This window comes from Mya arenaria, chromosome 6 (assembly GCF_026914265.1).
Source record: "Mya arenaria isolate MELC-2E11 chromosome 6, ASM2691426v1".
NCBI classification, from domain to species: domain Eukaryota; kingdom Metazoa; phylum Mollusca; class Bivalvia; order Myida; family Myidae; genus Mya; species Mya arenaria.
Window position 1 is genome coordinate 74,161,796 of NC_069127.1, and position 19,433 is coordinate 74,181,228.

General features: G+C 35.5%; 1 protein-coding gene across 1 annotated transcript; it reads right to left on the reverse strand.

Moving 5' to 3' along the window:
• Positions 1–318: 318 nt before the first annotated feature.
• Positions 319–18,023, reverse strand: LOC128238561 (3-oxoacyl-[acyl-carrier-protein] reductase FabG-like). The gene is made up of 9 exons (XM_052954604.1): positions 17,933–18,023; positions 17,271–17,389; positions 15,614–15,706; positions 15,048–15,133; positions 14,542–14,635; positions 12,383–12,452; positions 6,849–6,885; positions 3,853–3,916; positions 319–958 (listed from the first exon to the last, which is right to left on the reverse strand). The coding sequence occupies exons 1-9, from the start codon at positions 18,015–18,017 to the stop codon at positions 800–802; spliced, it is 807 nt and encodes a 268-aa protein (XP_052810564.1). The 5' UTR covers positions 18,018–18,023; the 3' UTR covers positions 319–799.
• Between the last annotated feature and the right edge of the window lie 1,410 nt (positions 18,024–19,433).

The window sequence follows — 19,433 nt, forward strand, 5'->3', positions numbered from 1 at the left end:
AGAGTTTTTCTCTCCAAAGAGGTCAGTCTTAAATGTTCAGATGCCAGCGACCAAAATCAATAACTAAAATAAAATTAGATTAGCAGAAGTAAAAGAACTTGTAAATTGTAAAAACGTGAAAACATGTATACTAAGTTTCATGTATTGTCAGCAGTTTTAAAGTTATGCCAAACATCCTTGCAAACATGTATGTACCAAGTTCCATGTGAATATCTTGAATGGTTCTCGATTTATGTCTACGACAATGCAGAAGATGACAATGTTACCAAGGCTATGATAGATCAAAACCAGACGAGCAACAAAGTACCAATAACTGTATCATGATAGTGGAATCATTTATTGCTTTAAATCAAACAACTAAATCGAGTCTAAAATCACATGGAGCAACTTAAGCCTTGAAGATTGCGCACTCTCCATGTCATGTATATGTTAGTCGCTATGTTTCACGTGACCATGCCTTAGTTACCTTGCAGAAACAACATGGTAAGAAATTGTTTATAAGTAATAAGATCATTAGCATTCCGTACAATTCCAAACGAAAGTAATAACATATAGAGTACTGTATATAACAACGGTGTTAATGATTTAACGAAACACTTTCATCAATAATTGATATCATAAAATAAGGATTTGCGGCAGCTTTAAATATATAAAACATAAATGTGGCATATTCATCCCCCACGTTTATATCCACTCCCGACCCCCAGACTCCAATCAAGAATAATAAATGCATTCCACCCGACCCCTTCTCATGTCAATTGTTGGATGATAACCACCCATTTACTCAGCTCAAAATCTACTATCTTGGACACATGGCGTGTCGTCCGCCGTCCACAGGGACGGTTGCCCCGGTGATGAAGGACGCGGCATCGGAGGCGAGGAAGGCGATCACGGACGCCACTTCCTCCGGCTGCCCCGGCCGACCCAGCGCGTGCGTCTCTTTCGAACGTTCAAGGAACTGAAATAAAAGAACCAAAATCATTATAAATTTATCAAGACCATGATTTTAAATTAGAGAAAACATTAAAGAATGGTATTGGACGTATTCTATTTTGCGACAAAACAATTTCAATGCTGAATATTCTCCAAATCTCCCAGCGCTACGCATGAAGGAAAAATCACAGTGAAACAATGGGTTTTAAAGTACCGAAACTCATAATTTAAAACATCAATGTTTATGTCTTCTTAAGATTTATCTTAAGCAATGATAATAATACCATATCTCCTTTCATACATGTTCAAGTTTTTAAAGACCTTTGCAAATTTTACGAAACACAAATTTTACGGAATTCACCTCAGAAATTGCATTCAGACGCAGAAACTCTTCAATAATATGATAAGTTTTCATACGCCAAAAAGTTCAACACTATTCCAACAACGTTAACAGCAATGTGGTGTGGCTCTTTCGTAATTGCTTCTAGGAAAGACACTTGTAGCTAGGAAGAGGACTTGTCACTACTTCTTGAATATCTGTTTTATTTGCAAACATATCAAAAAGAAGCCAGACGGGATGGTCGCTTATATAGGCAGGAATATTCTGACATAAAAACATATCAAAATAACAAAACTGATAGGCTGTTTCACCGTAAATGTGCAAAATCCCTTAACACACCAAAACATGTTGCAAAAGATTGTACGAAAAACTAAACTAGTGCGCTAAAGAGCGAACGCTAAGGCTCATCTGTCCATTCTAGTCAATAACGGGCTATCATTATGGCTTAGTTGGTTTTTCCAGGGCTTCAAACTATCAAAGGGCATAACTTCACATTTATTCAAGCTAGAATTATCGGCATTGGCAAGGTTAAGTTTTTGCACAACGGCGCCGACGCTGACAACACTAAGATATTGACAATTACTCGTTTACAGTATTCTTTTTTTTTTCTTTTTCAATTGTCAATTTAATTCCGTATCAGAAGAAATGGTGGATGGGGGGTCTGGTGTTTTCTATTATACGTAAGAAAGTAAATACTCGGTTTATTTCACGCCAATATGTTCAGATATGTAAATCCTGTCAATTGTTAACTGATAATATGTGTGTTCATCTTCTTTTTTGTCACGAAAAAGAAAAATATCGTCAATTTCTTTGGGAAACAATATACGACCATTGTGGTCTCGAGACTTATAAGGCGATTATGACAATGACTTGTTCTGACCAATGTGCTCAGGTGTTTTCTATCAGTACAGAAAATGATAATGGCTGCTTAGTTAATTATCCCATTACGATCGCTGTACTTAAAATGTTGCTCAAAACTAAATGGACTTGTTTGCTGTTGTTGTTGTTGTTGTCTGTAAATTACGTAAATCTGTTTGCTATAGTCTGGTTTAACATCTTTATTCTGTTTGAAACTCCCGCAGTGCTTAGAATGGTATTTGTGTCGTCAGTGCATTAATTGTATGATAATATACTATCTCGGTTTGTTAAACATGCTGAATGATATGATATGTATTCATCAATGTGTATTTACTGCCTATAATGTTGTTTATAATTGTATATAAGTTTGGCTCTTCAGTTTTGGAGGAATTAAAGAATCTATCTATCTATCTATCTAAGGCCGATAAGACAGAATTGCAAATATAGTTTGAAAGTTCAAAGATGTATCATATGAGAGTAGAGTTATTTACAACATTTAAACAGCTGAATCCACACACCGGACCAGAACAAATAGAATCTTTCTGGTAAACAAAAACGTTTCTTGATTAGACATCATTAATAATATTCCTTTGGGCAGAAGAAATCACAATGTTGTCTTCGCGCAGACATCGTTAGTTTCTCTAGATTGTTGTTCCCGACATGCTATATATCACGGCTGAATACGAAGAAAGCCAATCACATATAAATTTAGAGGGTAATGGCTGTTTTAAGGTCAGGGCACCGATACAATGAGATATCTTCGTCGTAAACCGTTCGCTGCTTAAGAGTGCTCGGGTTCAACCGTAAAGTTACGGACAGAATCTATGCGATAAATGTCTTTATGATAGTTTTATTGAAACGCAGAACAGAACAGAACAGATATTTTATTAAGACTTGTACAAAGTACATCATCTTCTTAACCACAAATGAATAATAAATAAACAAACACATGGTATGACATAGGTTATACATTCTACGAAATAGAATCATAAATACATTCAAAAAAGTATATATTCAAATCAGGTGGGGATGAACAAAACTATTAAAGTTATAAATCAATATTTAAAGTTGATCTTCTAATACTCAGAGCTTGTTTGACTAATAAGGATAGTTTTATAAGTTCTTGTTTATTTCTTATGTTTAACAGTTTAATGAACTCAGCTTACGCCAAACACGGAGTTACGCCTGCAGAGTTACGCCTGGAGAGTTACGATCTTAAGCCTTACGATCTGTATTGAAGCGGCCCAGATGTACAATCCAAACACAAATTTATAATATATCGTCTATAGGTTTCCCAGTTCTGTTTTAAGATAATATGTCGAGGGGTTTTCAGCATTGTTTTAAACAAGTGTTCCTATTGTCTGTAAAAGACAAATGTGGTTTACGAGATATCCTTGCATTGCTTTTATAAATTGTGTTGATTTTTTCCCGAAAAAGTCTGCTGTACTTCAAGCAGCAATAACATGACTTAATGAGTAACTTAAAGCGATTCTCTTTCAACACGAGAAAGTGTTTATTGTTATTTATCTCAGTGAGTCTGCTTATAATACATACCGGTATGATTTTGACATTTAAACGAACATCTTACCATACATTAAAGGTAGCCGTATCAGAAAATAGAACATCGTCACCGGGAGGTAAAAAACCCACTGGATATTTGGAAAATCCTTGAATATTTGAGGAATTCAAACTATCATATCATAATTGTGTGAACTCATTACCTTCGTGTATGCTTCCTCGTCCAGTCCTCCTCTCTTCTGCAGCTCTGTGATTGTTACACCGGGGCTAAAGAAAAACATGCGAAAAATATTATGTAACACTTTAAAAGTCGCCGCAATTGATATGATACTTTGTATGTTGCATATCGCACTTGTTTTTGCCACCATCGATTAATCGACTCTTTTAAAGCCGTATTTAGTGACAAGAAAAAAATACAGTGTATAACAACAGCAATCTCTGTTTAGTGAGACATGAAATGGTAAGTTGGTAGCTGTAGCACTGTTAACACACAATAGAATCACAAAACAATGTTAAAGAATACCAAATGATCGTAGAATATAGAACTACATTGTGGACGTAGTCACATTAAATGACACCAAATAGCTATGTCAATATAGAAATACATTGTGGACGTAGTCACATTAAATGACACCAAATGGCTATGTCAATATAGAACTACATTGTGGACGTAGTCACATTAAATGACAACAAATAGCTATGTCAATATAGAACTACATTGTGGACGTAGTCACATTACATGACACCAAATGGCTATGTCATTATAGAACTACATTGTGGACGTAGTCACATTACATGACACCAAATGGCTATGTCAATATAGAACTACATTGTGGGCGTAGTCACATTACATGACAACAAATAGCTATGTCATTATAGAACTACATTGTGGGCGTAGTCACATTACATGACACCAAATGGCTATGTCAATATAGAACTACATTGTGGGCGTAGTCACATTACATGACAACAAATAGCTATGTCATTATAGAACTACATTGTGGGCGTAGTCACATTACATGACACCAAATAGCTATGTCAATATAGAACTACATTGTGGACGTAGTCACATTAAATGACAACAAATAGCTATGTTAATATAGAACTACATTGTGGACGTAGTCACATTACATGACACCAAATAGCTATGTCAATATAGAACTACATTATGGACGTAGTCACATTACATGGCACCAAATAGCTATGTCAATATAGAACTACATTGTGGATGTAGTCACATTACATGGCACCAAATAGCTATGTCAATACAGAACTACATTGTGGACGTAGTCACATTACATGACACCAAATAGTTATGTCAATATAGAACTACATTGTGGACGTAGTCACATTACATGGCACCAAATAGCTATGTCAATACAGAACTACATTGTGGACGTAGTCACATTACATGACACCAAATAGCTATGTCAATATAGAACTACATTGTGGACGTAGTCACATTACATGGCACCAAATAGTTATGTCAATATAGAACTACATTGTGGACGTAGTCACATTAAATGACACCAAATAGCTATGTCATTATAGAACTACATTGTGGACGTAGTCACATTACATGACACCAAATAGTTATGTCAATATAGAACTACATTGTGGACGTAGTCACATTAAATGACACCAAATAGCTATGTCATTATAGAACTACATTGTGGACGTAGTCACATTAAATGACAACAAATAGCTATGTCAATATAGAACTACATTGTGGACGTAGTCACATTAAATGACAACAAATAGCTATGTCAATATAGAACTACATTGTGGACGTAGTCACATTACATGGCACCAAATAGCTATGTCAATATAGAACTACATTGTGGGCGTAGTCACATTAAATGACACCAAATAGCTATGTCAATATAGAACTACATTGTGGGCGTAGTCACATTAAATGACACCAAATAGCTATGTCAATATAGAACTACATTGTGGACGTAGTCACATTAAATGACAACAAATAGCTATGTCAATATAGAACTACATTGTGGGCGTAGTCACATTACATGGCACCAAATAGCTATGTCAATATAGAACTACATTGTGGACGTAGTCACATTACATGACACCAAATAGCTATGTCAATATAGAACTACATTGTGGACGTAGTCACATTAAATGACAACAAATAGCTATGTTAATATAGAACTACATTGTGGGCGTAGTCACATTAAATGACAACAAATAGCTATGTCAATATAGAACTACATTGTGGGCGTAGTCACATTAAATGACACCAAATAGCTATGTCAATATAGAACTACATTGTGGACGTAGTCATTTGTCACATTAAATGACACCAAATAGCTATGTCAATATAGAACTACATTGTGGACGTAGTCACATTAAATGGCACCAAATGGCTATGTCAATATAGAACTACATTGTGGACGTAGTCACATTAAATGGCACCAAATGGCTATGTCAATATAAAACTACATTGTGGACGTAGTCACATTAAATGGCACCAAATAGCTATGTCAATATAGAACTACATTGTGGACGTAGTCACATTAAATGGCACCAAATAGCTATGTCAATATAGAACTACATTGTGGACGTAGTCACATTAAATGACACCAAATAGCTATGTCATTATAGAACTACATTGTGGACGTAGTCACATTAAATGGCACCAAATAGCTATGTCAATATAGAACTACATTGTGGACGTAGTCACATTAAATGGCACCAAATAGCTATGTCAATATAGAACTACATTGTGGACGTAGTCACATTAAATGACACCAAATAGCTATGTCATTATAGAACTACATTGTGGACGTAGTCACATTAAATGGCACCAAATAGCAATGTCAATATAAAACTACATTGTGGACGTAGTCACATTAAATGGCACCAAATAGCTATGTCAATATAGAACTACATTGTGGACGTAGTCACATTAAATGGCACCAAATATCTATGTCAATATAGAACTACATTGTGGACGTAGTCACATTACATGACACCAAATAGCTATGTCAGAACTACATTATGGACCTAGTCACATGACATGGCACCAAATGTGAATGGAATAAAGAGCTACGCTGTGGACGAAGTCACATTAACACCTTTTTGAAATGGAATGGAGACCAATATTGCGGACGTAGTCACATTAAATGACACCAAATGGCCATGGAATAAAGAACTATATTGTAGACGTAGTTAAACTTACTTTACACAATTCACTCTCACTTGTTTCGGGGCGAGTTCTGAAAATATTACAGTAAAAAAGTTTTAATACAGATTAAAGTATCTTTATCAGTACATGTTGGGGTTACAGCCTGAAAAGGTCTGAACAAAAGGGTATAGTTGAATGTACTTCCAAATAACACATATTAAGATGTAAATTTTGCATTTTAAAGATGTAACATGTAAGAGCACTTACTAATCACACACATTTAACAACAATGACAACAATTCGTGTCTTTGATACTATCTTTACAGTTTTCTTACACATAAGACAAAGATGAATAAATAGCTGTTTACTGGGGTATTGATAATCATACTGACCTAACGCTACACATCTTGTAAACTGTTTACTTGAGTATTGATACTCATACTGACCTAACGCTACACATCTTGTAAACTGTTTACTTGAGTATTGATAATCATACTGAGCTAACGCCACACATCTTGTAAACTGTTTACTTGAGTATTGATACTCATACTGACCTAACGCCACACATCTTGTAAACTGTTTACTTGAGTATTGATAATCATACTGACCTAACGCTACACATCTTGTAAACTGTTTACTGGAGTATTGATAATCATACTGACCTAACGCTACACATCTTGTAAACTGTTTACTTGAGTATTGATAATCATACTGACCTAACGCTACATATCTTGTAAACTGTTTACTGTAGTATTGATAACCATACTGACCTTACGCTACACATCTTGTAAACTGTTTACTGGGGTATTGATAATTATACTGACCTAACGCCACACATCTTGTAAACTGTTTACTTGAGTATTGATAATCATACTGACCTAACGCTACATATCTTGTAAACTGTTTACTGTAGTATTGATAAACATACTGACCTAACGCTACACATCTTGTAGGCTATTTTAAATATAGGAGTATTGATAATCATCCTGACCTAAAGCCGCACATCTTGTAAACTGTTTACTGGAGTATTGATAACCATGCTGACCTAACGCCTCACATCTTGTAAGCTTTTTACTGGATTACTGATAATCATACTGATCTAACGCCACAAATCTTGTAAGCTGTTTACTGGAGTATTGATAATCATTCTGACCTAACGCCACACATCTTGTAAACTGTGTACTGGAGTATTGATAATCATACTGACCTAACGCTACACATCTTGCAAACTGTGAACTGGTGTATTGATAATCATACTGACCTAACGCTACACACCTTGTAAACTGTGTACTGGAGTATTGATAATCATACTGACCTAACGCTACGCATCTTGTAAACTGTGTACTGGAGTATTGATAATCATACTGACCTATCGCCACAAATCTTGTAAACTGTGTACTGGAGTATTGATAATCATACTAACCTTACGCCACACATCTTGTACACTGTGTACTGGAGTATTGATAATCATACTGACCTAACGCTACACATCTTGTAAACTGTTTACTGGAGTATTGATAACCATACTGACCTAACGCTACACATCTTGTAAACTGTTTACTGCAGTATTGATAACCATACTGACCTAACGCTACACATCTTGTAAACTGTTTACTTGAGTATTGATAATCATACTGACCTAACGCTACACATCTTGTAAACTGTTTACCGGAGTATTGATAACCATACTGACCTAACGCTACATATCTTGTAGGCTGTTTACTGGAGTATTGATAATCATACTAACCTAACGCTACACATCTTGTAAACTGTGTACTGGAGTATTGATGACCATACTGACCTAACGCTACACATCTTGTAAACTGTGAACTGGAGTATTGATAATCATACTCACCTAACGCTACACATCTTGTAAACTGTGTACTGGAGTATTGATAATTAACTGATCTAACGATACACATCTTGTAAACTGTGTACTGGAGTATTGATAATCATACTGACCTAACGCTACACATCTTGTAAACTGTGTACTGGAGTATTGATAATCATACTGACCTAACGCTACACATCTTGTAAACTGTGTACTGGAGTATTGATAATCATACTGACCTAACGCTACATATCTTGTAAACTGTGAACTGGAGTATTGATAACCATACCGACCTAACGCTACACATCTTGTAAACTGTTTACTGGAGTATTGATAATCATACTCACCTAACGCTACACATCTTGTAAACAGTTTACTGGAGTATGGATAATCATACTGACCTAACGCTACACATCTTGTAAACTGTTTACTGGAGTATTGATAATCATACTAACCTAACGCTACACATCTTGTAAACTGTTTACTGGAGTATTGATAATCATACTGACCTAACGCTACACATCTTGTAAACTGTGTACTGGAGTATTGATAATCATACTGACCTAACGCTACACATCTTGTAAACTGTGTACTGGAGTATTGATAATCATACTGACCTAACGCTACACATCTTGTAAACTGTGTACTGGAGTATTGATAACCATACTGACCTAACGCTACACATCTTGTAAGCTGTGTACTGGAGTATTGATAATCATACTGACCTTACGCTACACATCTTGTAAACTGTAAACTGGAGTATTGATAACCATACTGACCTAACGCTACACATCTTGTAAACTGTTTACTGGAGTATTGATAACCATACTGACCGAACGCTACACATCTTGTAAGCTGTTTACTGTAGTATTTATAACCATACTGACCTAACGCTACACATCTTGTAAACTATTTACTGGAGTATTGATAATCATACTGACCTAACGCTACATATCTTGTAAACTGTTTACTGGGGTATTGATAACCATACTGACCTAACGCTACACATCTTGTAAACTGTTTACTGGGGTATTGATAATTATACTGACCTAACGCCACACATCTTGTAAACTGTTTACTTGAGTATTGATAATCATACTGACCTAACGCTACATATCTTGTAAACTGTTTACTGTAGTATTGATAACCATACTGACCTAACGCTACACATCTTGTAGGCTGTTTTAAATACTGGAGTATTGATAATCATACTGACCTAACGCCGCACATCTTGTTAACTGTTTACTGGAGTATTGATAACCATGCTGACCTAACGCCTCACATCTTGTAAGCTGTTTACTGGAATATTGATAATCATTCTGACCTTACGCTACACATCTTGTAAACTGTTTACTGTAGTATTGATAATCATACTGACCTGACGCTACACATCTTGTAAACTGTGTACTGGAGTATTGATTATCATACTGACCTAACGCCACACATCTTGTAAACTGTGTACTGGAGTATTGATAATCATACTGACCTAACGCTACACCTCTTGTAAACTGTGTACTGGAGTATTGATAATCATACTGACCTAACACTACACATCTTGTAAACTGTGTACTGGAGTATTGATAATCATACTGACCTAACGCTACACATCTTGTAAACTGTTTACTGGAGTATTAATAATCATACTGACCTAACGCTACACATCTTGTAAACTGTTTACTGGAGTATTGATAATCATACTGACCTAACGCTACAAATCTTGTAAGCTGTGTACTGGAGTATTGATAATCATACTGACCTTACGCTACACATCTTTTAAACTGTGTACTGGAGTATTGAAATCTGACCTAACGCTACACATCTTGTATCCTATTTACTGTAGTATTGATAATCATACTCACCTAACGCTACACATCTTGTAAGCTGTTTACTGTAGTATTGATAACCATACTGACCTAACGCTACACATCTTGTAAGCTGTTTACTGGAGTATTGATGACCATACTGACCTAACGCTACACATCTTGTAAACTGTGTACTGGAGTATTGATAACCATACTGACCTAACGCTAGACATCTTGTAAACTGTGAACTGGAGTATTGATGACCATACTGACCTAACGCTACACATCTTGTAAGCTGTTTACTGGAGTATTGATGACCATACTGACCTAACGCTACACATCTTGTAAACTGTGTACTGGAGTATTGATGACCATACTGACCTAACGCTACACATCTTGTAAACTGTGAACTGGAGTATTGATGACCATACTGACCTAACGCTACACATCTTGTAAACTGTGTACTGTAGTATTGATAACCATACTGACCTAACGCCACACATCTTGTAAACTGTGAACTGGAGTATTGATAACCATACTGACCTAACGCCACACATCTTGTAAACTGTGTACTGGAGTATTGATAACCATACTGACCTAACGCCACACATCTTGTAAACTGTGAACTGGAGTATTTATGACCATACTGACCTAACGCTACACATCTTGTAAGCTGTTTACTGTAGTATTGATAACCATACTGACCTAACGCTACACATCTTGTAAGCTGTTTACTGGAGTATTTATAACCATACTGACCTAACGCTACACATCTTGTAAACTGTGAACTGGAGTATTTATAACCATACTGACCTTACGCTACACATCTTGTAAACTGTGAACTGTAGTATTGATGACCATACTGACCTAACGCTACACATCTTGTAAACTGTGAACTGGAGTATTTATAACCATACTGACCTAACGCTACACATCTTGTAAACTGTGTACTGGAGTATTTATAACCATACTGACCTAACGCTACACATCTTGTAAACTGTGTACTGGAGTATTTATAACCATACTGACCTTACGCTACACATCTTGTAAACTGTGAACTGGAGTATTGATGACCATACTGACCTAACGCTACACATCTTGTAAACTGTGAACTGGAGTATTGATAATCATACTGACCTAACGCTACACATCTTGTAAACTGTGTACTGGAGTATTGATGACCATACTGACCTAACGCTACACATCTTGTAAACTGTGTACTGGAGTATTGATGACCATACTGACCTTACGCTACACATCTTGTAAACTGTGAACTGGAGTATTGATGACCATACTGACCTAACGCTACACATCTTGTAAACTGTGTACTGGAGTATTGATGACCATACTGACCTTACGCTACACATCTTGTAAACTGTGTACTGGAGTATTTATGACCATACTGACCTAACGCTACACATCTTGTAAACTGTTTACTGGAGTATTTATAACCATACTGACCTAACGCTACACATCTTGTTAACTGTGTACTGGAGTATTTATAACCATACTGACCTAACGCTACACATCTTGTAAACTGTGTACTGGAGTATTGATAACCATACTGACCTAACGCTACACATCTTGTAAACTGTGTACTGGAGTATTTATAACCATACTGACCTAACGCTACACATCTTGTAAACTGTTTACTGGAGTATTTATAACCATACTGACCTTACGCTACACATCTTTTAAACTGTGTACTGGAGTATTGATAATCATACTGACCTAACGCTACACATCTTGTAAACTGTGTACTGGAGTATTTATAACCATACTGACCTAACGCTACACATCTTGTTAACTGTTTACTGGAGTATTTATAACCATACTGACCTAACGCTACCCATCTTGTAAACTGTGTACTGGAGTACATTTGTATTTATAACCATACTGACCTAACGCTACACATCTTGTAAACTGTGTACTGGAGTATTGATAATCATACTCACCTAACGCTACACATCTTGTAAACTGGTCAACGGCACTTTTTGACATGCAGTATGCAAGCACATTTGGAAACTGAAAAGAAAACAGTGTGATAACCTTTCAAATATGTATCTGAACAATAACCTGAGCACACTTTCTTTCGCAAAAACCTTTAACTTCAATATCTTCAATACGACTTGACTTCATTTAATAATATATAATAAAATATATTCAGCTGACGGAAGTGTTTTGGCATACAAAATTACAATTATTTGTCATCAAAAAAAAATGTTGTGTTGCAAGCCAAATAAAAATCAACTTATCGTCGTTTCTTTGTCATTTGTTGATGCATTTGTTTATTGTGGTGATGCTCATTGGGACATCAACAATTCAAAAACACAATATTCTGGATCTAATTGCCAAACAACTAATCTATAAAATGCCAACTACGTTTTTATTTGTTCTTCTTCATTCCATCTGAAAGTTTGGCCAAGTCCTTCTGAATATTGCAATGAACTTGCATGTCATATCAAGAAGGCAAGCGGATTCTCTATTTATAATTCTCAATTTAAACACAGTAACATTCAAGTGTAGTCTTTTCCAACATTTACGCGGTAATGGTGTTCTACTATTCATTTGCATGTTTATCTTTTGACATATCCTTAAGACATATTGCAGCCTTACTGTTCATATGTAATATATTGATATGAACATAAAATAATTCACAACATTTTGAGATTTTTCTTATTTATGGTCATCTTACTTCACGATTTACTGCTCACATATTGCTAAGTCAAAAGTCTTCTTCAACAAAGTCAAGCATAAATTATTTGAAAGAAATCATTCATCATAGTAACGTTAAATCGATATTGATAGGCATTTACCAAACAAAAACCTAGTTGTTACATAAGGAACTTTCCGAAACGTGTTTATAAAATATGTCGCTCAATTCATAGAGCTGAATTGATCGAACTTAGAGACATTTTAGATCAGGGAAATACAAATTTCGGTAGCTATTTTTAGAAAATCTTATCAGAAATCTGGGAAAAACGAATATTATTAAAACAAATGTCAAGTGTCTGCGTATTTACAAGGAACTGCGGTCACATCAAAACTCATTATGCCACCATTAACTTCAACAGGATTCTGTAACAACTAAGGAAGAAAATCATCAGTCGACAATCAACAGCGTCTTCCTCCTAATTCTGCGACAGCCGCGAGTAATTCCGGACAAAATACTTCGTAATATCTCATTACGTTCACAGCGGATCATCAAGAAAATTTGAAACCACTTCATGCCAAATTAAGACCCTCCAGGTCCAAAATAACAGCTCCTTAAAGTCCCCGAGATTTTTTCAATACGCATGATTTCCAAACAATTTTCCTCGCTGTAATTAATTGCGAAGCGGAAATAGCATAGTTGGAAAACAAATAGGAACGTCCAATCTGGACACTATTTACGTTCCGGTGAACGCCCGCCAGACTAATTTGTCTAATTTACTTCCGTTTAAATCGTGGGGTATTGTCGCAAGCCGAGCATAAAGCCATATGTTCTAGTTGTGTATTTTGTCTGGAGAAATATGAAATGTCAAGACAAGTTTGCGTGCATATCTTTAATTATTGCATTATTTTACAATAACTTCAAATGTTTATCAATCATAGAAACATTTTAACAAGATAGTAATTACTTATTGTTCTCTACGAGCACGTACCCATATAGGTTCTTTCTTACATTGAATTTCTATACAAATAAAGCTACCGGAGCATTATAAAAGGAGCACTCATAATTGAAGTAATAGCTTAAAACTGAAATTAGCACACAGGGTGTGTTTTGCGTGAACTACAATACAAGGACGTGGAAGGGGGCTGTGGCCCTTAAAGGATTAGAAGTTGCGACCCAGCAGCTATGGCTAATCGTAGCGTTCTTCCCAAACAACTGTAAGTTTCACGCAACAATAACATCAATGCATCCGAGGGTGAGAGTGGTCTAATGATATAGGTGTCCGCTTCACACCCAAGATGCTGTGGGTTCGATCCCTACCAGGGGCAACTTCTCACGGCCTCTCCAAAAGGACACCCGTACTGGATTCTACCAAGGAAACGGACTCGACCTTGACCCTATCAGCTGTCAGCTTTCGCACACGAAATTAGTAAAAGGGTACAACTAAATTGTTTCTCTTACGGAACGCATCCCGTTGACGCTGGAGACGTTGACTATATTACCCTTTGATTTGACAAGGTGTGGCACCGCCAGCATTGTTAGGTGATAGATTGACCTGCAGAAAAGTTCCAAACACAAACATAACAGTATTGTAAAGGAGAAATGGCATAGGAGATTGTTGTACAATGTGGTAGTAAAGTGGTCACGAGATACTTAGTTATCACAATGAGTTACCGTTATGATAAACAATGACGAACTTCTACTTTGTAATGCAAGTTTTCAAAATAATTATGCAATGCAAAGTTATGTTTGTTTTACGATTCTGCAATTACATGGTCCTGAATAAGAATTATTGTAATTGTGTTAAGATAGTTACCACTATCTGTTGTAACATGGTAAACATATAAGCTACCCACTCAAGCGCTTCGATATTAATTATGACATATTTATTGTTCAATATGTTTTCATAAAATAAATAATGGTAAACTTGCACCAAACATATACTTATTGATATATAGTGCCCCTACCTGACATTGATGTTGAACATGCTATCATACTGTGCCAAGGATGTATTTTCAATGCTTCCCAACTCTATTATTCCAGCGCAATTGACCTGAATATGAAGTAGACGTGTAAACCAAGTTCATATATCTCGAATAAACATCGATAAAACTGAAAGAAGAATATATTTTCAGCTAACTGACACAACCATCAACGCATACAAATCCTAACAAAATCATGGTGCAAATCAATTATGTCATTTTACTTGAGTTCCTTCGCGTTGGTCGTTGTCAACTTGATTTGTCGTGCGGAGCGCTGCAGAACGTACGCCAATGATTTAGTTTTGTTTTACTTTAAATTTAACTTTTAAAAATCAATTTGTGTTGTTGTTTCATTTGTTTTCAATAAAATGAAAATTGCACATACAAATACGCTGACAGAACTGATTAATACTTAAGAAACAAAATCGGGCGAAATTGTACTACCTGTTGATGGGAAGCCAACACATTTGAGTTGAAAAAGGCCATAACAAATGAAAACCTACAATAACCAAATATGAGTCCGAGTAAAATCTTAAAAACGACGTCCTCACCAGTATATGTAGGCCTCCAAAATGTTTCACCGTCTCGTTAAGAACTCGCTTTGTGTCTTCTTCATTCACGAGGTCCCCGGGGATGATAAATGGCTAAAAATATTGATAAATAGTTAAAGTCTTCTACAACGTTTGGAATGAGCAGTTTTAAGACTTATTCATAATAATATCAACAAATATTGAATGCCTGACCCAAACAGCTCTACAATATGATATAAACAGACTACAACAGCTAAAATAGTATAGCAAACTTCCTATCATCGCTTTAGGAAATCCATCCAGTTTTATAGCATGAATGCTATCAACGTATAAGATTAATATACGGTGCATAAGCATTGTCCATAAAGATGTTCAGTTTCTTAATATGTTCTCACCAGTTCATGCGTAATTTGTTTTTGCGTATATCATATTATCTCTTGGAGTATTTATTAAGCATGGTGGACTGGTCTTATCTTTATATTGTATAGTGTTATATATGTGTTTTGTCTTTTAAAAGATTGACTTAGGTAAAAAATATATTCCGTTTCGCCTAGTTTTATGATCAAACTACTCCTCTAAATGTAATATTTGTTCACCGACTATATGTTAATCACTATGTTCTAAAAGATGAAACTGATTAGAAAATAAACATGATTCTTATTGCGTATATTTCATTAGAAGAAAGTAAAACACCATTAGAAAATTGGCTTTGACCTAACGACATGTGTGTGTTTGTCGATGTTCTGAGTCACATCCAATCACGACATCACACATACTGTAGACTTTACTGGAATTATCTTTTTCCTCGTAATATGGTTTATGGCGTTGACATTCGGATTTTTCCACATAAAAATGTGAATGTCTGTTTGTGCTATATAATACTGCAAAGAGATTACCCCAGCGACGTAACATACCCGTGTTTAGTGTTCATGCTCATGCCTGCGCCAATCGGATCACCGGACAGATTCACATTTAATCATTTAGAAAAGCTCTGACAATAAAACATCCATAAAGTAAATTACAAAAGCGGCGAATTTTAATTTTATAGTCAAAATAACTTTTAGTCATTAATTGATTTTATTAAGTGAGTTAATTAGAAGTTTGTGCGTGCGCACTTGCTATAAGAAAGGCATTCGCACGGCGTTTCGCACTAAACACTAATGAAGTTGGAATTTAATTTTGGTCTTCGTAAACGATCAGTCGTTGCCTCGCTGCGCACGGTCTGCCGACTTGATATTTTAAACAATTAAAATAAACACATAATTAATTGCACAAAAACGATGGCCCCAAAAAAGAAACACACGCGACAAACACATAAACCAGATAGTTTAAGCATCAAACCTTGTGTAAAAGGCACGTTTTAACTTCTTGTCAAGTATTCACATGTATCAATGTAATGTAGGGGAGGTTACTTAATAAGCACGCGTATTCAGATGTAGCAGGCGTTGTCTGTATAAAATCTCTCCTTATGAACCATCAATAAAACAAATAGCATGGCTTATTTTTCATTTTATGTCAAAGGGAAGCCAGGTAAAAACCAAACTCAAAATGTATTGAAATATAGGTCTATTGGCTGTATGACGACACGACAAAAAATTATACTCGTTTCCTATATATTATACATGAAGCTTCTTACGTAACTGAAACAGTGCTATGAAAAAGTAAGTCGATCACATACCTTGTTACACTTACTGCCGACCACCTGAAGGTTGTCCTTGTTCCTTCCGGTGATGGCGACAGACGCCCCTAGTCGTGAGAACAGCTGGGCTGTGGCCGCTCCGATACCGGAACTAGCCCCTTAAACAATACTATATAAAATGTATAAGGTGGATTGACACTTTAATTTTTAATCATAATGATTATAAAAAAACACATGTTGTAGAAAATTTATAATATATAATTAATAATAGTTTAATTCAGTATTATATATTATCTCAAGGCAGCAATGTCAAGTTAGTACCGATCATTTTGACATCGTCCCGCTATTCAAGGGAAAACACTCCAACTAGAAAGTCACTATTCCATAATTGATTGAATGTTACTTTAGGTAAAAGTGCTTTAAGAAATGGACACATTCGCCTTTCGTATTTCTTATTCAGAAAAAAAACAATACCTTAACGCATCTATAGGCATTCAACGTTATCTTCGAGTCCAATACAAATAAGTTTATATAGTTGAATCAAATGTCATCGACTGACAATAAGCCAATTAAAGAATAAGACATGGTAAAATAGTTTGATACTTTGTCATGTTATATAAACAACTGTATCCTTATGTAGAAATATAAACTATCGCATAGGTCTTAAATAGCTGCTTTATTTATAAAGTGTTAAATCTTACCTGTAACTAGAGCAACCTTTCCGGCCAAATTTCCGATGGAGGCCGCCATCTTGTCAATATCTAGAGGGACGTTCTCAAAGTTCATTATGACCTAAAACAATATAGTTATAATGACGAGTATGTTCGTATAGGCTTCATCTGAAACAGCTTACTGCATGGTACCTAGGCCTATATGAAATAGAGTGTATATTTTTACTGGCTTAACAATAGATGTCAATTACAAACTTTGTAAAACGAATATTCATACTTGCAATCCGTAAATAACATAGAAAGTAAACAATACCTGTCATGAACCTTTATTACTTAGATAAAGTTAACAAGTCAACAAACTAAGCTCGTGTAGATATTTAAACAGAATATTTCAAATCGTTATCAGTAAAGATGATAATGCAGGCGAACTACAACTATATAGCGCTGAATTAAAACATGGTTGTATCTTAATAATTCATGTGTATTTAGTTTTGCTCAACACTTTGAGACTAAAGACTGAAAAATGTACCGCATCGATGTCATAGTTACTTTTGTATATTAACCGAATAGTATATAATTACTGTAATGGACTTAGTACGTGTATAAGCTCATAAGGTTATATATAAACTGCATTAGGTATTAAATGATACCTTTTAAAGCCTTTGTCGTTCCCTTTTTGTCAGTGTTAGACCTCATGTATATCCACCAGAAAGGCAAAACGGTTAATGTAGCTGCTTGATCTACTTGGCCCTACGTTAGGATTCACTGAACACTAGCATCCCCTCAAATCGTCCAAGTTAACTTTTTATTTCAATATAGGAGAAAAAAATAAAATACGCCGAAAATACCCCCCCCCCTTCCCCCACCTGCCAACGTTTTAAACCAAATCAATTTCGGTTCTAAGGGAGGGGCGCAAGTCAAAAGGTAACGTCCCATAAGTTACACTCCCTTAGGCTAACGTCAAATCCTGGATTCGCCCCTGCTGAGTGACGCTAAATCTTGTCATGCATAAAATAGTCAATGCGTCCCAATCTGATATATATTTTAAGAAAACTTTTCGATACAACATAAAAAAGTATCATTTTCAATGGTTTACATGTTGCAACTATTTTTAGATCGGACGCGCATATAGCGCCGAAATGCTATGTTTGTATATGTAAATTATGATTTTAACAAATTTGTTCTTTGAAGATAAACTCACTCGAAATGAGATTAACACTAAGGCTGTATTTTTCAAATCAATTACGGGTCGTAAAATGTCACTTTTTTCTGTTCAAATACTTGAAATCAAACATCTGCCGGTGTTATAAACCGTTCAAGCTTTGATATATCGGTTAACTTCAAGTATTTTAAGGTTCCGTTTTAAATTATGTGAACTTTAAAGGCGTACTTTTTAGATCTTTAAATTACTGATGATAAAATAGTTTAAATAAAAAAAATACATATTGAGATTCTATATAAAGACATTATGATAGTTGGAACAGTATACTCATAGTTTTTATGTCGATTTTAAGAAGACAAACGGTTTTTA